General features: G+C 35.4%; 1 protein-coding gene across 2 annotated transcripts in view; it reads right to left on the bottom strand.

Annotated features, from left to right (window-relative positions):
- Nucleotides 1-1,674: 1,674 nt before the first annotated feature.
- The window catches only part of LOC128555776 (uncharacterized), an 85,410-nt gene continuing 64,360 nt past the window's right edge, over nt 1,675-22,724 (bottom strand). For both annotated transcript variants that reach the window (XM_053539279.1, XM_053539280.1), the window contains exons 7-11: nt 17,874-17,913; nt 16,727-16,909; nt 15,491-15,571; nt 7,880-8,158; nt 1,675-3,649 (exon numbers count right to left, since the gene is read on the bottom strand). In XM_053539279.1, coding sequence (XP_053395254.1) covers nt 3,462-3,649; nt 7,880-8,158; nt 15,491-15,571; nt 16,727-16,909; nt 17,874-17,913 — 771 coding nt within the window. In that variant the 3' untranslated portion in view covers nt 1,675-3,461. The remainder of the gene's footprint in view (nt 3,650-7,879; nt 8,159-15,490; nt 15,572-16,726; nt 16,910-17,873; nt 17,914-22,724) is intronic.

Below are 22,724 nucleotides of genomic sequence, written 5' to 3'. Positions count from 1 at the left end.
GAACCACTCTTCAATTTTAGAGAAATATATTGGGTTTAAATACTTGTATAATGTCAATCAAAGTTTTACTAGGCATCGATTGAATGTCCATTTCATCTATTGTAACAAAATCTCTGTTCAGTTGGGGAAAAAAACTGAAACTGGTAGACTATACTACCAGTACATCAATCATTAGCCGACTCTCAGGCCCTTCAGGCCTTTGATTTTAGTTTAAACATAGTTTATTTCAAACAAAATTGCAATATTTACAATTCATGATAAATGGTACATAAGATAATGCCTGAAAAAGGATCAGAGCCGAAAGCAACAGCTTATAGAGGTCTTCTCCTACAGAAACATATTGTTGTAGGTACAGTACGGCAGTGATTACGATCTTGTCTGAAATATTATCTTTAAGCAATATAATAAATCTTAGCGCTTAGTCAAAGAACTATATATAAGAACAATATCAATAAAGGGGTACAAAAGTGAAATAAGCACCCATGGCTAATGAGTGTATAAGTTTAAAGTGAGATAAGCAGAGAAAGAAAGAGAATGCATTAAAGTATAAAGATTCATTCGGATTGTAAAATGGTGGCAGCCAGTTATATTACATAATCAAGTGCTCATGAAAATCTTCTACTTTCCATGATGTAGTTTTGAACTGCTTGAAATATCTGGAAGTTAATATCATCGCTGAGATTCCTGTCTCCATTCAGTAAGGTGTGAAGTGTTACAGTACAAAAGATGGAAGCAGTCTCAAGAAGACGGACTCTGATGTCACTATAACGGTGACATTCAAAGAAGAAATGATGGTTACTCTCCGTAGTGCCACATTGACAAAGAGGTGATGGATGAATGTTTTTTCTAAACAAATGCTGGTTTAAGGAGCTGCATTCAGCCTATTTTTTTCAGAAGGTGTAAGGCGTATTTTAAACCTGAGAATATTGTAGGCAATCTGGGTGAGAGCTCTCAGTTGATGTCTGGTAATTGTACTCAACAATGCTTTCCTTTGCGCGGCTGTAGTGCTTTTAAGAAGATTTAAGAAATGACGTTGCTGTTTGATTAGTTCAACCATGGTTACTCTTACGCCGCTTTGGTCTTCCTTCTTACGTTAATCTGTAGACTATAGGGTCTTCCCCCGGAAAAATAAGGGTTCTTAAACGGTATTTATCATTGGCGTGAGGGCTCATATCCACCTCCCGGATACAAATTTTGTGTAATTAGTATGCCAGATACCCTCCTATGGTGACAGCCCTGCGTAAATAGCAACTCCATGTCTTTGTTTCGCATTACTTCGTGCATGAGATCATCGATAATAATCAACTTGTGCCTCTTGTCACGGGTAAAGTCGTCCACTTCTTCACCCGTTGGCAGTCCTTGTTTCCTATAAAAGTTTGGAATAGACCTTTCCATGTCGTCAAACAGGTCTTGATGTATACCGTAACAGTATAATATGTGCGAAGGCGGTTCTCTCGAATACATATCTTTCACATTTTTCAAAAACCTGTACACCCATTGCGTTTTACCGCTTCCAGTCTGACCACTAATACACATACTGGAGCAAGGTTCAAAAGGTAATGATGTTTTCATTATTTCTTGGCTTTGGACTTGGTAAGGCTATCCGTTTTAAATACTGAGGAAGTTTTTTGGGGAAGCACAAAAAACATTTAATTACCATGGCTTGACTAGCAAGATGCTTCTGGTTTAATAGTTAAAAAGATCATTCAGAGCTTACAGACTTAAAATAACTATATGTTATCAGACCTATATGATATGAAATGAACTGGCCATTTTCAAGAAAAGCAATTATACAACCATTCTGAAACATTTTTTGTTATGGTCTTATAATGGTCCAAGTGTGCAAATTAGAATTTCACTCAAAAGTGGGCAAATTGGAATTTCACACAAAAATGAATAAATTCATTTTCAAACTTATTATAGCTTATTAAGCTTTTCAAACTATTTAAGTTATCCTCTATTTTTAGCTGTATCTCTATGCCTTAACAAAAATGTTACAAATGGATTCTTTTTTAGTTTATGAGCCTTTTAACTTTTAAGTTTACTTACTTAAATTGTTTATCAATACTCAAAAGTTATTAGAACTGTATTGAGAAATATGCACAAGTTATGCAGTCGAAATATTGGGCAACTGAAGGATGCATATTTCTACATGCATATCTAATAATCATTTTGTTACATACACAACCTACACTATGTCTTATAATTATTTTATAAATATTAAAAAATTATTTTTTACCAAGAGTAAGGTTGAAAATGTTAAAGAACTTATTAATGTGAAGACACACATAAAACTCACATCACAAACATCACTTTCCACAGCTACTGTCACAACTGATGATGATAATAGATCTAGACCACTTAGTGTTGTCATTGGTTAGAACTTGCTTCTAGAATCATGTATTTGGAAAAGTTAGCTTTTTTCGAATATTTTTCTTTAAAGATATCCAATGTCCAGCTGTCATTAAGAAAGTTCATGTTTAGATACTACCTTTAAATGTAGAAAATCCAATCATATGAACTTAACCTGGCTAAATAAATAAACTGTATTTGTAGAGCTACATTCAAAAGCAAATGTCACTGGATGTGTAACAGTCATTTTTTTCAAAAAAAACTTCCAGTATTTATAGTGGTAGTACATATTTATACTGTGCTCAGCTACACATATAATAGGTGTGTACCATTTTAAACCTAAAACACAGTACTGCTTGTACACTAAAACATGTTAATTTTATGTTTACATAGATACTATGAAGTAATTATTCATACTTTCAAAGTATGAATTTGGGTCTAAATATATCTTTAAATATTGGACTAAACCACAGAAATTATTCAAAATCATTCTGCAGGGGTGGTATTAGGAACTTCTAATATATTACTCTGTTTAATTTTGAAATTATTTTCAAAAACAATTTGAAAAGGCATTTTTTACCAAAGTTCCACTGGAATTACATTTTCACCAAAGTTCCACCGAAATTACATTTTTATCAAAGTTCCACTGAAATTATATTTTTACTATTAAAAATAAAACAAAAATGATTCACAATATCTTCAAATTCAATATGTGCTACCACAGCCAGAGACCTGCAGAATGACTTTTCATCTGAATCTTCACAAAAATTCTGTTATGGATTTGGTGGGTCTAACAGCAACTGATAATTCTGAATGATCAAAAATATATAAAGTGATTCCTGATATAGAGTAAAAAGGACAAAATAATAGGATTTCTTGTTTCAAATATTCACTCCTGAAGAAAATATTAAACTAATATAAAAAATAAAGACATTCTGAATTATGTAAAAACTGATATGTTTAATTATTGTTACAAATTAATTTTATGACAAAAATATAATACAATATTGTGAAATGAAATTTAATCTGAAGAAAAAACTTTCATATGTTGGTGTAGCGGAAAATAAAAATAAAAAACTTAATTAATTTTGTTTATGCTGAAAGTATCATTAATTTGTAGACGCTATATCAAAAATACCCCTGTATGTAACAAATACACCGCACACATTGCAGAATACATTGGATCGATCACCACACGTTTTGCAGACGACATGCCCACAAGGTTTTTGGTTTACCCATGCACGTTCCCTCTTACAGGCAAGGCAGTACTCATAATCTCGATTGACATTATCAGCACCTGGAAGAAAAACACTGATCTTAATGTATGTTATTCCAAATGAAAAAAGTACATGGACAATAACCAATGAACATATCATACCACATTGGCTTTCCAATATTTAAGTATATTTTTGACATTTTAACTGGTTAGTAATGTGCTAACAAGAGCTGTCACAGGACACAGCGCGCTCAACTATTTCAATGCTGGATAGTGACCATGGGCACATCTGAGGAAGCTGGAGCTGTCACTGGAGTGTTTAATGACTCCAATTATGGATGAAGATATTGCACAATGGCATGAGTCTGTGTCAAAAATATTAAGTAATAAGAGAGTTAAAGATAAAGTGTATCAAAACACTAAATAAGTATAATTCTAAGCAAAAAGGGGGCATAATTCATAAAATATTGGTGCAAGAGTTATGTACCTTGTGTCATATGATGTGGGTGATGACGTGGAACAACTAATTCAGGTTTGAATCAAATCCATTAGCAATAAGAGAGATAAAGTGAAAATGCATCAAAATTAACCTTAAATTATAAGTAAACAGGGGCATAATTCAAGAAATATTGGAGCTAGGTAATGCACCTTGTGTTTTCTTGATGTGGGTGATAAGGTGAATCAAATCCATTTAGTAACAACTGAGATAGAGTGAAAGTGCATCAAAACTTTAACCTGAAATTCTCAGTAAAAAGGGGAGATAATTCATGAAATATTGGTGCAAGAGTTGTGGTTCTTGTGCCATATTATGTGAGTGATGATGTTGAACAATTGTTTTAAGTTTGAATCAAATCCGTTTAGTAATAACTGAGATAGAGTGAAAGTGCATCAAAACTTTAACCTGAAATTCTAAGGGGGGATAATTCATGAAATATTGGTGTGAGAGTTATGCCCCTTATGCCAGATGATGTGGGTGATGATGAGGAATAACTATTTTAGGTTTAAAGCTAATCCATCCAGTAATTCCAGAGATATGGAGAAAAAAGAGAAAGTGTAAAAAAACTTTAACCAAGGAGGGGACGTGGAAAGACGCAGTTGCCGGGGTAAGTAGGATAGCTCTCCATATACATCGTATAGTCGAGCTAAAAATGACTGAATCTTGTCTGTTATTTAATAAAAACCACCTCATAGGGAATGACTGATCTAGTGATGATTAAGGGTAACAGACTTAATTGACCCTCACACTTAATAGGTATGAACTGCATCACATACTGATTTTTTCCATGTCAGGTCTTCCTTGACAAGTAAACAATATTGACTTAATGTTCAAGGAAGGACCTGACACAGTCTTCAACAAACTATCCTGGATGAGACATAATTGTAACAGAGTGCCAATGACTTTTTCATGAAACATGATTATGATCTTATTATGGGAGTAACTGGGAGCATTGGGCATGAATACTGCCTGCACCTCTTTCACTTAGTATGGTGAACATTATAATCCACCTATTGATGATAGAGTTATGAACTGGACAGCTCTAGACCTTGTAGATATGTGTTTTATTTGCAACACATCATTTAGAAAACGGTAACAGTTGTACAAAGCAACATTAAAATCCCTTTATGGATGACAGAATAATGCAGTTGACCTGAAACAGGCCCTTTGACCTCAAAGTGTGACCTTAACCTTAGAGCTACAAAGAGTTTCAAACAAGACATAAAACAGACACATCCTAGTTTGACCATGACTTTATCTTAAGTTTTTTTTTTGTTTTATGTAGAACATCATCTCATTATTGGGATCACTTGTGCCAATCTGAAATTCTAGGTGGAAAAGGGTCATTATTTATAAAACTTTGGTGCCTGAGTTATAGACCTTGTGTCATATGAAGTGGGTGAAGATGTGAAACATCTGTTTTAAGTTTGAATCACAAATAACAAAGATATATTTAAGAATCAAAATTAACCACAAATTTTGTAAAAAAAAAGGGGGAATAATTCACAAAAAAATTGGTGCAGGAGTTAAAGCCATTGTGTCACATCATGAAGGTGATAATGTTTTTAAAGTCTGAATCGAATTCAGCTAGTAAAAACAGAGGTAGAGTGAGAAATGCATTGAAACTTTAACCTGAAAATTTAAGTAACAAGGGTGCAAGAATGTCACAATATACGCCCGTCGCAGCAAATTAGCAAATAGCAGCGGTGTTTGCAAATGGAATCTTAACTTTGTGGTTGTTTAGTAATTATTGTAATTCTTTTGTTTTTCTATGTCCACAAAAAAACTCCTTTTCAAGTAGAGATACCTTAAAATACACCTAAAATTTGAAAGTAGCATCTATGTTGTACCACAAAAAAGTGATCTTGGTTTTTTCCTATGGTCAATTATAAAAAAGTTACAGTATAGGTTATTTATAGTAACAACTAAGGGAAGTTAATCTGAAAAAAAAAAAAAAAAAAAAAAAAAAAAAAAATCCAAAAAAAATTTGTAAGTCCACACAAAAATCCTTACCCTGTAGAGATAGGTCAGAATACACCTCAACATTGGATGTAATTTGCATGTTGTACTACAGAAAAGTGGTCTCGATTTTTCCCTACGACTAGTAATGAAAAAGTTGCAATATAAGCTATTTATAGTAACAATAAAGGGAAGTAATTCTAAAGAAGGGACCTGCGCATGACACTTCGTCTCATGATGGTGTACAATTGTGCCAAGTTACATCAAAATCCCTCCATGCATGAAGAAGAAATGCTTCGGACAAAGTCATTCTTGTATCTGACCTTTGGCCTCTAAGTGTGCCTAGGGACCTGGTTCTTGCGCAAGACACTCCATCTCATGGTGGTGAACATTTGTGCCAAGTTATGTCAAAATCCCTCCATGCATGAAGAAGAAATGCTCCGGACAAAGTTTTCATTCTTGTCTCCTTTGACCTCTAAGTGTGACCTTGACCTTAGACCTGGTTCTTGCGCATGACACTCCGTCTCATGATGGTGAACAATTGTGCCAAGTTACATCAAAATCCCTCCATGCATGAAGAAGATATGCTCCGGACAAAGTCATTCTTGAATTTGACCTTTGATCTCTAAGTGTGACCTTGACCTTAGACCTAGGGACCTGGTTCTTGCGCACGACACTCCGTCTCATGATGATGAACAATTGTGCCAAGTTAAATCAAAATCCCTCTATGCATGAAGAAGATATGCTCTGGACAAAGTCATTCTCGAATTTGACCTTTGACCTCAAAGTGTGACCTTGACCTTAGAACTAGGGACCTGGTTCTTGCGCACGACACTCCATCTCATGATGGTGAACAACTGTGCCAAGTTTCATCAAAATCCCTCCATGCATGAAGAAGATATGCTCCGGACAGTCATTCTTGAATTTGACCTTTGACCTCAAAGTGTGACCTTGACCTTAGACCTAGGGACCTGGTTCTTGCGCACGACACTCTGTCTCATGATGGTGAACAACTGTGCCAAGTTTCATCAAAATCCCTCCATGCATGAAGAAGTTATGCCCCGGACAAAGTCTGTGGACGCCGCCCGCCCGCCAGGGGCGTTCCCATAATACGTCCCGTTTTTCAAACGGGCGTATAAAAAGGAGCGATAATTTGTAAGTAATCAAATCCCTTTTGTGATAATTGATATATTGTGAAAATGCATCAAAATTAACATAAAAGTCTATGTAAAAAGGGGGCATAATTTAAAAAAAATTGTGTCAGAGTTATGGACCTTGTGACATATGATGTGGAACTAATATCTTAAGATTGAATCAAATCCATTTAATAATAACAGAAATTAAGTGAATGTGCACCAAAACTTTAACCTGAAATTCCAAGTCAAAAGGGTGGATAATTCCTGAAATATTGGTATGAGAATTATGACCCTTGTGTCATATGATGTGGGTGATGATGATGAATAACTACTTTAAGTTTGAAGCAAATCCACACCAAGATGGGGACGTGGACGTAAGACGCCAGGGGGTAGTAGGACAGCTCTCTTGGTGCATACTTCATATAGTCAAGCTAAAAATTACTTGTTGATTTGAGTTGTAATGAACTGGACACAACAAAGACCTTTTAAACTTCTAAATGTGACTTCTGGATCTTGTCTGAGCATACTGTCATGCTATGAGGAACTCTTGTGCAATTTTAATACATAAGTATATCCATTCTCTTTGCCTCTAACCACAGCAAAACCCTTAGCTCTATGTTACTTTTAACTTTAGTCTTCTTCTTCAGTCTTAAAACTTTTGCAATCATTAATGACATACAAAAATATTTATTCATATGGCTAAAACAATAAATTACATACCTCTCAACATTGGAGGCTCATGCACTCTGCCCCCGCTCTCGCTTGTTAGAAAACTGTTAGAGCTTGTCTCTCCTTGAGAGTAACCACCAGCTGTAACATAATTTCTTGATGGCAAGGTGTCTCCTGAGACAAGAACATCAGGAACTGGAGCTGCAGAGACACTAGAACTGGGGCACTGTTGTACAGACATGTAACTGGAAGCATTGCTTTGGTTGGAAGATTTTTTTGATATTTCCTCCCAATACAGAAAGTCCTCTGCCGACTGTAAACATTTTCCCCCTGTAATAAATGTATGTTATTCTTCAAAGGCAAACATGTTAATGGCTATGTAGTTATTATTTTTTAAACAGGCTATATCAGAACAATTTTTATGTTTTATACCATTGAGAAAAAGTAACACACATTGCTTTCTTTAAATACTTTTATTGCATTAGTCTACTGGAAACTACATTAGGTAACATGGTATGCAAATGCAACCAGCTGGTTGTGGTTTGAGAGAGATTACTGAAATTACTGACAGCGACTTTAGATTGGCAGCTCTGAGTATTTTCAAACTGAAAGGTCAGACTCTTGCTAATGAGTGGTTCTCCAGTGGGTTGCATTCTAAGACTGATCATAAAATCTGTTTTCTAACCTTACATCACAGATGTCAATTATTAACAAGTGGGCCATGATGGCCAAATATCACTCGGCCGAGTTTCACAGCTCAAATAGGTAACCATTTTTCTAAACAGTTATCCTACTAACATTACTTTGACAACTGGCCTGAAGGTTCATAGGAAAAAATTACCAAGTAATTCATACATGAAAAAAAATCGGGTAGATTTGACAAATCAAAAAATAATTTCAAAGTTTAAGAGATCATATGAGAGGGTAGTTTTTTTATATTTTAACCTCTGACAGCCATGTTATAAAATAATGAACTGTAATAATTTTAACATTTTGGTTATAGGTCACACAAGGAATATTTCCATGGAAGTGTTTTAGAATCCAGAGAAAAAATTCTGCTAAGAAGATTTTAAAGTTTACAGAATTTACATACTGGGAAATGTGTCCACATTTTCTGACAGCCATGCTTTTTAATGAGTCAGGATAATTTGAGCAATCCTGGTCACCAAGGGAACACTTTTTATAATTCCCACATTAGACAAAACATTATACATGCCCTCTAGCAGTCATATATTTTTATGACAAATGAAGCCATTTGAACATTCTTGGCAGATGGTCATAAATGAAACATTTCTGTGGAACTATTTCAAAATCAATCCTGGCAGCCGTGATTTTTAAGGAATTCAAACAATACTGCTAAAAAGCTAGATAGGAGGTCACTCAAGAATACTTGTTTGAAATAATTCTGTGACCTTTTGATCATGCTTCTAATCAAGCAATGAACATTCATAAAGCAGTTCATTAAAAAGTATAAATGCTTTCCATATTCTTGCAAAGATGGCCCAAAAATATGCAACTATTATAACAAACTTGAGAGAGGTCCAACCAAGAGTGCTAAAGATAAAGTATGGTCCATTAAGTTTTATGACAAGAAGCTGTTTAAAGATTTTTTCTGCTCTAGCAGCCCCTATCTGCAGTCAAGCATAAATATTAAAATGAAAATGAGAAACGTTCATCAAATAATTCTACAAACCATGCTTAGCAAAGTTTCTTCCTGCAGTTCGCAAGAAGTTGTTTACAGTTGTTTTTCTATTTGTAGCTCTGGTGGCCCCTAATAATCGGAACCATCTGAACAAAATAGAGAGAGGTACATACAAGGATGCTACCTAATAAGTCTGGTAAAGATCCAAGAAGTGTTTCATGAGAAGAAGCTGATTACAGGTTTTCTATTTTCAGCTGTAGCTGCCGCTAAAAGAGGCCATGCTAAACCATTTGAACATACTTAAGAAAGGACCATACAAGACTGTTACAGACCAAGTTAGGTGAAGATCATCAACTGGTTCAAGAGAAGAAGTTGTTCAAAGTTTTTTCCAACTCTGGCTCTCCCAGTCCATAAAAAGGACCAAGCATAATCATGAATAATTTTGAGAGAGACAAAGTTTCATGAAGACCTATCATCTGGTTCTTGAGAAGAAGTTGTTAAAGTTTTTTCTATCTTTTGCTCTTGCAGACCCTAAAAGGGGCTCAGCAAAACCATTTGAACAAACTTAAGCGAGGACCATATAAAGATCATACCAACCAAGTTTGGTGAAGATCCACCAAGTGATTAATGGGAAGAAGTTGTTTTAAGAATTTTCTTTCTAAAGTGCTGGCAGCAAACAAATTTGAGAGAGGACCATACAAGGATGCCACAGACAAACTTTGGTGAATATCCATTATCTGGTTCATGAGAAATTGTTTAAAGTTTTTCTCTATATTAAGCTTTTGTGGCCCTGAAAGGGGTGAACTCAATCATCTGAATATATTTGTGGGAGGTCCATAAAAGGATCTTACAGACCCAGTTTGGTGAACATACATCAAGTGGTTCATGAGAAGTGGTTGAAGGTTTCCAATTTTTTTGCTCTGGAGGCCCTTAAAGGGGCTAAGCAGAACCATTTGAACAAGAATTTGTAACAGAGTTACCAATGTCCTCAGCCTAGGGACATTTTTCATAAAACATATTGCATGCCAGTACAACATCTTCTAAGTAACATAGCAATATACTAACAATGTACATAATTATATCATAACTATATATCATATAATTCGCAAAGACCTTATGTAGTTTTAAAATGTCTGGAAATCTATAATTGGTAAATGCTTTCAAATGCTAATATCTGTATTTTAAAGATTTAATGTGATGTTTTTAATTGGTAAGGAAAAATTAATATAATATAATGAAATATTTTATCAAATTAAAGGGAGGTAATTAATACAAAATAAAAAGCATGACATCCATATGGTACTAAAAAAGTCTACAATTGTTAACAGCTTTTTCTATCAATTCCAATCATCTTACTTAAAACATAATTTCATTTTCAAATTAGTGGGAAAACACATATACTGTACTTTATCATTTAAAAGGGAAGTAATTTCATGTACAAACAGAAAAAGAAAGTTACCTTAGGTGCCTGTGACCTTGATCTTTGAACATGGCACAATGTCTTGTAATGGTGAATATTTTTGCCAAGTTATTTAAATATACACCAATTTATAAAAAAGTTAAAGACCAAACAAAAAATACCAAAAACCAAAGGTGACCTTGAGTTAGAGGTCTGAGTCTTACATGCAACAAATCAATTTGTTACGATGACTGTTTGTGTCAAGTTACTTGATTTTCCATCCACACAAAGAATAGTTACCCTATTATCTTTGACCTCTAAGTGTGACCTAGACCTTTGAGACTGGGGGCCTGGATCTTGCACATGACTTATTGTCTCATTAAGGGCAATATTTGTGCCAAGTGATTTTTAAATCACTTGATAAATGGTAGAGATATGGACTAGACATGAAACTGATGCTCTAAACCTATGACCTCCAAGTGTGATGGATTCCATCAGGAATGAGGTGCCGAGAGTGATTAATATAAATTGTAGAACTTGCTTCACAATCGACCTAAAATAAATTAGTATAAACTAAGTGTGACCTTGACCTTGGAGGTAAGGGTCTGTGTCTTGCACATGTCACATCAACTCATTATGAGGAAAATTTGTGCCAAGTAATTTTAAAATCCCTTGATGAATGGCAGAGTTATGGACCGGACAAGAAACAGACCATGTTAACTTTTGACCTCTAAGTGTGACTTTGACCTTGGAGCTAGGGTTCTGAGTCTTGCGCATGACACATCAACTCATTATGGGGAACATTTATGCTAAGTTATTTTAAAATCGCTTAATGAATGGCAGAGTTATGGATCAGACAAAAACAAACCATGTTAACCTTTGACCTCTAAGTGTGACCTTGACCTTGGACCTAGGGGTCTGGGTCTTGCACATGACACATCATCTCATTATAGGGAACATTTGTGCCAAGTAATTTTAAAATCCCTTCATGGATGACGGTGTTATGGACCAGACATGAAGTGTGACGGATGGATGGGACAGGAAATGGAGGGAAGGACGGACAGACACAGCCTTTTTTTATGTCCCCCATTTTTTCTTTGAAAAAGGTGGGGGACAATAAATCTGAGAGAGGGTCATACAAGAAAGATACAGACCAAGTTTATTTAAGATCCATTAAGTGTTTCATGAGAAGAAGTCATCTAAAAGTTGTTTTCTATTTTTACATTTGGTAGTCCATATAAGGAGGAAAGCTGAACCATTTGAACAAACTTGACAGAAGCTGCAAGGATGCTACTCACCAAGTTTGGTATAAATCTAACCAGTAGTTTCAGAGGAGAAGATGTTTAAGTAAAAATGTTGACACATGCCAAGCAAAACAGGTGAATGAAGTATTGCCATGGAATACAAAGTCCCCAACTGGAAAGCACCTAATTTTCTCTACTGCAGTTTAACATAATGAACTGATATTTGTTAATAATGTATAAACAATTTATTTTATGCTTATTGGTGAAATACTGGAAAATAGCAGTGAGATATAAATCGATATCACTCACTGTGCCGAACTTCTTTTTTAACCAGATAAATTATCTCCCTTGAAATATATTCTTTAATTACCTCCCTTTGCTGCCTTTAAAATTACTGGATTATACTAATACTCAAGCCATACATGAGTCATGAACTGCTAGACAATCCTATATAGAACAGTCTTGCTATAATTAAATTTGCAAAAGAAATAATGTTACTTTTGTCAGCTTGGTTGCTAGGCCTTGCCATTCATGAATCATGTGTAGCTACATATGTGTGTTTCCTCTACTTTTTTCCCATTGGTTCACTATCGTGTGGTAGATTTTACTGGCGACAGCACATTTAGTTGGTTGTTGTCTTAGTTAATTATCACAAGACATCAACACAACCTTACGTAATATGCCAGCATTTTCGTCGAAGTACTTTCCCACTCCAACTCCAAGCCCAGCCAGTTGTGTTCCAACTTCCATCCATTTTGTTATGCTATGCAGCTCCTAGATCAATATTTCCTAGCTATTTCTATTGAATCCATGATGATATTTAATTCTCAGCTTGATTTTACGCATATTCCACAGTTGTTTAGATTTTTCGTGTTGTTTTTTCAATCTGACCTTCAGCGTGTGTTTTGGTAAACAAAGCAAGCTTCCGGTTATTCAACGAACTGTCTGGTTGACCCGAAAAGTTTTAATATGCTTCTACTCTTCTACTTAAATACCGGCATTTGTCAAAGTCTCTGTTAGCCGCGGACTGTGTATTTTTTACAAAAAATACTTAAATGCAGTTTTTGTTTTTAAAAACAAAATGGCGTCGTGTTGATTTAATGAACCTAATCACCAATATTCGATATTAATGTGCCTAAGTGTCCATGGTAATTTAGCGGATTTATCATACGTAACACGGTAGCTTAAATAAATCCGAATTTCGTCATGAAATATTGGATTTATATAAACATTTATGCACGTAATAAACAGAAAATTCGTTGATCTTCACAAACTAGCATCAAATAAAAAGAAAATTTGTTTGTTTGCAGTGAGATATCGAAATATATCATCACCGATAAGGGAGACAATTCTGATATTTTCACTCAGGCTCCGCCTTCGTGAAAATATTCAATTGTCTCCCTTACCGGTGATGATATATTTCGATATCTCACTGCAAACAAACAAATATCCTCTATATTGTACTATATATACAATAAGTTATAACAAAACACTTCGATTAAAATTTGCATATATAAAAACCTACAGTTGTTTTCATATGGAATTATTTTTGCCGATTATAAAAAAGTTATCATATAAGTTACTTATAGTAACAACTAAGGGAAATTAATCCTACAAAAAAAATCTATATAATATAAGTCCACAAAAAAACTCTTTACCAGGTAGAGATAGCTCAAAATACACCTAAAAATTGGATGTAACATGCATGTTGTACCACAGAAAAGTGGTCTTGATTTTTCCCAACGGCCAGTAATAAAAAAGTTACAATATAATCTATTTATCGTAACAACAAAGGGACGTAATTCTAAAAACAAGGGTGCCTCATAGTGGTGAACATTTGTGCCAAGTGTCATTAAAATCTCTCCATGCATGAAGAAAAATGCTCTGGACAAAGTCATTCTTGAATCTGACCTTTTACCTCTGTGACCTTGACCTTAGACCTAGGGACCTGGTTCTTAGGCATGACAATCCATCTCATGGTGGTGAACATTTGTGCCAGGTCACATCAAAATCCCTCCATGCATGAAGAAGAAATGCTCTGGAAAAAGTCATTCTTGTATCTGACCTTTGGCCTCTAAGTGTGACCTTGACCTTAGACCTAGGGACCTGGTTCTTGCGCATGACACTCCATCTCATGGTGGTGAACATTTATGCCAAGTAATAAATCCCTTTAAGGATGTAGGAGCAAATTTTTTCTAACGTTAAGAATTTTTTCATACTCTGTGAGCTTGAAGAACATTAGTTTCTAAGACAAACAAGAGAAGAAAAAACACAGGTCACCGAACTCGTTTTATTTTTATAGGGCATTTTCTTCACCCACTGTTTAAGCATTTCTGAAATTATGTAAAATTGAAAAAATGGTGGTACTTAATAAAACATATAATATCCCATTTAATGTTGTAGGGATTTCATGTCTTACAGGTTAATATGAATACAAGGTGATGTCAGTATTATATAAGCATAAATGTCACTAACAAATCTCTTTCATTTTTACATGTTGACATAATTACCCCACCCACTTTATTTTCAATGGAAAAAATGTATTTAGATCTAAAAAAAAAAAATTCTTACGGTAAGATTTTCAAAATATTTTGCAGCTTTATTGACACACAAAAATGCTTCAAAACGGAAAGAAAAAAGGTTGGGGTCACCGTGCATCGAGATTTATTAAGAAAAAACTGTTAAAAACTGGTGAATTTTGATATTTTTTGTTTTAATCTATATTTTCTAGATAAAATAAAGTGCTATCTTGAAAACTTTTATTTCAATTATAGCTTATCGTTAACCTGATCTACTTTCATAAATATTTGAAATTACCTACTCCTACCCCATTGTAAATCTTACGTCAATTTTAGGCAAATGCCAGCCAAAAATAAGGGTGAAAATTTTTTTTCCGCAGAAAGTAGAATCTATTTGGTTAAATGGTACATTATTAGTCATATTTTAATTATTTAGCATTAATTTTTGTTAGAAAGCAATATTCGAAGAAACATTTTTCAAAATGGCGGATATCCTGAAAAAAACGCTCGTACATCCTTAAGGATTGCTGAGTTACAGACTGGACAGGAAAAAAAAATTTGGCCTTTGACTTCCAAGTGTGACCTTGACCTTGCAGCTAAGGGCCTGGGTTTTGCGCATGACATGTCGTCTCATCATGGGGAACATTTGTGCCTAGTAATATTAAAATCCCTTCATGGATGGCAGAGTTATGGACCGGGCACGAAATTGTGGACGGACCGACGGAATGATGGACGGAAAAGCGCATTCCTATAGTCCCCGAAACTGGTTTTTAACCGTGGATGCAGGGCACCTGATCATCCACCTATAATAATAGAACACCTTGTACAAAGCTCAGGCTAAAATCTATTTCCACTAACCTTGAATTCTGAATATGGCTTGTATAATGTCGACTTCATAGCCCATGTTTCTTAGCTGTGTAATTGTAGACTTACTCTTCCCTAAAATTTAAAATAGGTTACAAAAACAATAATAAAACATACTGTTAACTCACATTTTAGGCCAGAATGTAATATATACAAGGAAATGAAAGACCAATATATTTTTGCCACATGGATATTTTTAAATATCTAATATAAAGGCATTTTTATAGCAATGTCTACATTCTTACAAGAAACAAGAGGCAAAGGATATACAACACAGCTTTTCAGAAATTTACTAGAAAGATTGATATACCAAAAGTCTTTCATCTGTTTATATGGGGGATGTTTCATATACATACATGTATATGCAACTGGTGCCATAAATCTCACAATTTCCGTAACAGACTCATTTCTTTCATTTCGTACCTTTGAAATATGCCCCTTTGTTCTTTATGCAAAGTTTCAATCTTTGAATCTAGTTTTCAAATAATTTTTCTCTGTCAATTTTAGGGAATAACCCAACATATACTGACAAAACCTCAGATCTAAAGTAAAATGCCCCATTGAGAACCATAATGCCAGCCTAATGAGTGGTTTTTTATTTATGGAAAAGGAAACAGTCACAAGGTGCAAGGTGTCGGGAACAGGGAGTAGGAGACAGAACATGAGCATTTTCCTGTTTCAAAAAGTCAACAGTAAATGGTTTATGGAAAGGCACATTGTCATGCAGCAGTGACAAGTACTTGAAACCTCTATCTGGACAGAGCATAGCATACAATTTTTAAGTTTATTTGGAATTTTTTGTTTAATTTTCTTCACTACATTTAAATCTGGCCCACTTTTAAATTTCTTCATCCATCTTGTGTCTGTCAAATAGGACATTTCATTTTGTCGGTAAATAGCACAACTTCTTGAAATATCTCTTTTACAATGATGCCAAGTTTTAAACAGGTCCTTATGTATCCTTAACTAATTTCCACTACCCTCACCCTTCCCTTCCCTAGGTTCAATAACTAGGTGTAATGGTTTTTGATAAGAAAATAGCGAAGGTGTAACTTAAAGAAGCTGATATACATATTAATTTTTTTAAGCCTGTTTCAGTTATCATATTCTTTCACAAACAGGACAGGAGTGAACTCTCGTATTATCATTTCATTTCATTAAGTTAAACAGCTAGGCTTTTCAACTGATTTATAAACATATATAAAGTATCATAATTTTCATAAACCTCACCGTCAGTTGGTAAAACTACGTCTGTGTCATTGCCACTTCTAAACAGTGAATCATCACTGGACAATGACTGAAATCCAGTGACAGGCTCTAATTTAACTGGTACAGTAGGCTCGAATTCATTTGCAGAAACCAATTCTCTCCCAGATGTGCAGCTTGGTTCGTTTTCCGCAGACTCCATACTCTCTGTAAGGCAATAAATAAAGTTGTCAAGTTGAGCCTGAATAATCCAGTTTTTATTTTTGCACAATTTAGCTGATAGAATAAATTATCCTAAACAGATAAAATAATTACACTGTTACTTAATGACAGGTGTTTTATTATTAACAAAAATAACAAGAACATTATATTGTGTAAAGGGAGCATAAACATTTTCTATTTCAATCTTTAATTGTGACTGCATCTGCTATATCATAAGTGTTCATTCTATGAATAAAATACAGATTTATTTTGCTATTTTCCTTAAAATTTAATGCTAGTTAAGCATGTTAAGCATTGTTATTGTAATATATAACTAGAATTGTGTCCATAGGACATGGATGCCCCCACATACTGTCCCATTCTCTATATAGCAAAAACTATCAAAGGGCCATTAACTGCAGTAAAAATATTTATGGTACACAAAAAAAAATCCTTCCTTTATGGCCATCTGCACATAAAGCTTGTTCATCTGTGAAAGTTTACAGCAAATCAGGCTAATAGTGTGGGAGGAGTTGGACACAGTGTCACAAGATTTTTCTCTATATTCCATATAGTAAAAACTATCAAAGGACCGTAACTGTGGCAAAATAGTCATAGAAAAAATTCCTTCTTATATGGTTATCTGCACATCAAGCTTGTTCATCTGTGAAATTTGAAACAAATCAGGCTAATAGTGTGGGAGGAGTTGGACACACAAGATTTCTGAACGTAGGTATGGACGGACGTACAGAAAGCAGTAACGTTATATGCCCCGTGCATAAATGTGTGGTGGCATAAACAGTCCTGTGTAAAACTGTAAGCAAAAACATTCTATAGTTGTTGCGTGGAAACTGTTTTCAGTCTCAAGGTCATTGTGACATTGACCTTTGACCTACTTACTCCAAAGGCCATATACTGGGAATAATCTACCTTATGAATTGGTTTCAAAAGAGGAAACATTTATGCTTACCATCTGAATCACATCTCTGAGGTAAGCTGTCTTCATCAGACTGAAACATTAAACTAAAAGATCTTAAGATCTAGGTTTAATATATATGAAGTACTAACACATCCTTAAGAAGAATGAAAGTTAGATTTTGTGAAAATTTGTTGAATTAATTCTGAAAAGATGTTGTTAAAAACACTTCTTTTACTTTTTTGGTTGTTTAATTTAAGGGTATATGTAACACTAATTTCAAAAGTGAAACAAGAGGGCCATAATGGTGCTTAATTGCTCACTTCAATTTCAGAGCTTAAACATGCCGGAGTGTGTGCAACTTTGGAAGAGGACCATATCATGCTCTAGATTTCAAAAGTTCCAGAGGGAGTAGAAGTTAATTACATAAATTGGTGTGACATATGACAAACAGTTCAAATACTTAATGGTGCTTAGGTCTTTAAAATTTGGTGAAAAAACACACACAGACAATTGGAGCAGGCTGAGGGTAATTTGGAAGGTCTCTTTATGACAGTTCTAGTTTTACCTCTAACATCCTCTTTGATTAAAAGTGGGAGATGACCTTATAATGATGCTACAATGTCTGCCGAAGGTCAGTTCATAAGAAAATGTTTCAGGTATTTCAATATTTAGCTCTAGTGGCCACTAAAAGGGGACCGAGTGTCCCCTTTTGAATATGTTTGAGACAGGACCTTACAATGATGCTAAAGATCAAGTTTGGTGAACATCCATCAAGCTGTTTGAGAGAAGAAGTTTCTATTTCTTAGCTCTAGCAGCCTCTCAAAGGGCCAGGTTTTCCCATATAAACAGATTTGGAAGCAGAACTTACAGTAATGCTACAGACCAAATTGATAAAGATCCATCATGCAGTTCATGAGAAGAAGTCCTTTAAAGGTATTTCTATTTTTAGCTCCAGTGGCACCTAAAATGGCCCAAGCACCTCTATTTGAACAAATTTGGCAAAGTACCATACAATGGGGCTGCAGACCAAGTTTTATGAAAATCCATCAGATGGTTCATGAGAAGTCATATAAAAGTATTTCTATTTCTAGCTCTAACAGGTATCAAGCTCACCCCATTTGTTTGGCAGATGACCTTATTATGAAGCTGATGAACAGAAATCCTGCAGTTCATGAGAAGAAGACATTTAAACATATTTCTACCTTTGGCTCTAGCACCCTGTAAAGGAGGCAAAACGTCCCCCATTTGAACAAATTTGGAAGAGGACCTTACAATGCTGCTAAAGATCAAGTCTGATGAAGATCCATCAAGCAATTCAAAAGAAGAAGTCATTAAAAGGTATTTAATTTTTTAGCTGAAGTAGCCCCTAAAGGAGAACAAGCATCCCAATTTGAATAAATTTGGAAGGAGATCTTATAATGATGCTACAAACCAACTTTGATGAAGATCCATCAAGCTGTTCTAGAGAAGAAGCCATTTAAAGGTTTCTATTGGGAGCTCTGGGGGCCCCTTAAAAAGTGCCTTAAAAAGACATCTAACAAATTGACATAGGACTATACTAAGATGCTACTTACCAAGTTTGGTGCAATTCTAACAAGTAGTTTCAAAGAAGATGCATATCATAATTCAAGGGCCATAATTCCGAAGTGCCTGGGTCGATTTGGCTAGTTATCAAACTTGGCCGAGGACTTATTGGCAAATACATTTTGTTCAAGTTTGGTGAAGATCGGATGAGTAATGTTTGACTTAAGAGTGCGGACAAGATTTGTGACAGACGGACACACAGACAGACAATGATGTGGGATACATAATAATAGAGACAGTGTGGAAGTGCATTAAAAATTAAGCAGAAACTAGAAAATGCTTTTGTAAAAAAGCGCATGTCTCCCCCAATGCAAAGTCCTATAGGCAAGAAGTCAATAGGGGTCAGGAGCGAAAGTCAAAGAGACACTGATGGTTGGCTGCAATAGGGATCATCTACTTGGCATGTCCAGTCATCCCGCTAAATTTCAACACTCTTGGCCTTGTGGTTCTCAAGTCACTGTTCAGGCTCCTGTGACCTTGACCTTTGATCAAGTGACCTCAAAATAAATAGGGGTCATCTACTCTGCATGTCCAATCATCCTGTTAAGTTTCAACATTGTAGGTCAAGTGGTTCTCATGTTATTTCCAAAAAATGATTTTACATGAACAGGCCACTGTGACCTTGACCTTCAATATATTGACCCCAAAATCAATAGGGATCATCTACTCTGCATGTTCAATCATCCTATGAAGTTTCAACATTCTGGGTCAAGTGGTTCTCAAGTTATTGATCGGAACTGGTTGTCAATGTTCAGGCCTCTGTGACCTTGACCTTTAACGGAGTGACCCCAAAAACAATAGGGGTCATTTACTCTGCATGAACAATCATCCAATGAAGTTTCAACATTCTGGGTCGAGAGGTTCTCATGTTATTGATTGGAAATGGTTTTCCATGTTCAGGCCCCTGTGGCCTTGACCTTAAACAGAGTGACCCTAAAATTGTTAGGGGTCATCAACTCTGCATGACCAATCATCCTATGAAGTTTCATCATTCTGGGTCAAGTGGTTCTCAAGTTACTGACCGGAAATGGTTTTCAATGTCAAAGCCATATACTGGTTGGGAACCATTTTCCGGACAGGACCAGTTTCCGGAGACATGTAATATCTGCTTTATTTCATTGTTATTCATGTAATTGTTTCATCTAGATCATTTAGGTGTTTGTTTTCATGTCTACAACAAACCACTATTTTATAAGGCTGTATAATGTTTGGGTTTTTGATGATAACTCACATGCGTTTACAAAACAACTTTCTGTCTTAACCGGGCATGAAGATAGTATTGCGCATGCGCAGTAGTTCACACATGCCGAGATATCAAGTGGGGAAGAAATAATCAAACTACATGATGATTGTCTGCTGATAACATGTTCTTCTTTTAATTTCATGTTAAAAGTTACGCAAGATGCAGGGCTGTCGATTTTTTTTCACTAATTTTATTCTATATCTATTGGTATTATTAAGAATTCGTATTAGACGAAATTCGAGTTTTTTATGGTCAACCTCGGTTTGCTTTGGTAGCTACTATTGAACGTCGGGTTATGTTTCATTTGCAATTTTGAAGAGATGAATGATAAAGAAAGGTGTAGAAATAGTGTAATTACTTATTTTGATATCAAATTAACAACAAAACACCGTCAAAATATTTGTCCGGATACTGGTTTACCTGACGGGAAAAATAACTTATTTTAGTGACCCCATTTGAGGCCCCATGGAACCCATATTTTACGTCACAACGCGATGCTGATTACAACATCGCATGTGGAAGGAGCTAAAGTTTGTGCAGTGTGGGCTTCATTTATGTCAAATATTTTTTTAGGGAATAATGGAGCCGAAATATGAAAATGTGTCCGGAAAATGGTTCCCAACCAGTACATGTAGTAACAACACAGATAGAGTGAAAGTACATCAACATTTTAACCTAAGAATGTAAGTAAAAAGGGACACAATTCATGAAATATCTGATCATAGTTATGGAACTGGTGTCATACAATATAGATGATGGAAAGTATTGGAATATTAAGGCCTAAGAAAAAAATTCTTTTCTTTCTGGTAACATGCTCAAAAAAATTAGGGTAGGTAGGTCGGAATTTTTTTGTTTTTTTTTTTTACTTTTTTTTTATTTAGTGAGACTTTTCGGAAATTATTTTTATGTCACAAAATGAATACAAATAAGGGGGTTATGCCTTTAGAGCATCAGTAAGTTTATTTCTAATATCACTCACCATGTTTAAAGCATAAATAACAAGAGCTGTCTCCATAGGATGACACATGCCCCCGATGGCACTTTGAATGAATAGTTATGGCCGATGTTAGAGTTTAGGACCTTTGACCTACGGAGCTGGGTCTTGCGCGTGACACGTCATCTTACTGTGTCACACATTCATGCTTAGTTATTTTAATATCCATGCATGAATGACAAAGATATGGACCGGACATGCCCATCAATGCACTATCATGAAAAATGACCTTTAACGTCTAAGTGTGACCTTGACCTTTGAGCTACGGACCTGGGTCTTGCGCGCGACACGTCGTCTTACTGTGGTACACATTCATGCCAAGTTATTTGAAAATCCATCCATGGATGACAAAGATATGGACCGGACACGCCCATCAATGCACTATCCTTTAAAGTCTAAGTGTGACCTTGACCTTTGAGTTACGGACCTGGGTCTTGCGCGCGACAAGTCGTCTTACTGTGGTACACATTCATGCCAAGTTATTTGAAAATCCATCGATGGATGACAAAGATATGGACCGGACACGCCCATCAATGCACTATCCTTTAATGTCTAAGTGTGATCTTGACCTTTGAGCTACGGACCTGGGTCTTGCGCGCTACACGTCGTCTAACTGTGGTACACATTCACGCCAAGTTATTTGAAAATCCATCCATCGATGACAAAGATATGGACCGGACACGCCCATCAATGCACTATCCTTTAATGTCTAAGTGTGACCTTGACCTTTGAGCTACGGACCTGGGTTTTGCGCGCGACACGTCGTCTTACTGTGGTACACATTAATGCCAAGTTATTTGAAAATTCATCCATCGATGACAAAGATATGGACCGGACACGAAAATTGCGGACATACTGACAGACCGACAGACGGTTCAAAAACTATATGCCTCCCTTCGGGGGCATAAAAAGTGCTGTTTTGCAACTTTTTCTTTTAAAAGTTGAAAAAATATTCTCCAAGGCCATAAAAACATTTAGGGTCGGGCCAAAAATTTAGGATAGGTCATAACACAATGTATCATTAAATGCAACAGTTTTGTTTAATGAAGATCTATCAATTGCTTCATAAGAAGTCATTCAA

Source organism: Mercenaria mercenaria, chromosome 3, assembly GCF_021730395.1.
Source record: "Mercenaria mercenaria strain notata chromosome 3, MADL_Memer_1, whole genome shotgun sequence".
Lineage (NCBI taxonomy): Eukaryota > Metazoa > Mollusca > Bivalvia > Venerida > Veneridae > Mercenaria > Mercenaria mercenaria.
The sequence above is the reverse complement of the archived record's forward strand: the minus strand, read 5'-3'. Positions and strand labels throughout refer to the sequence as shown.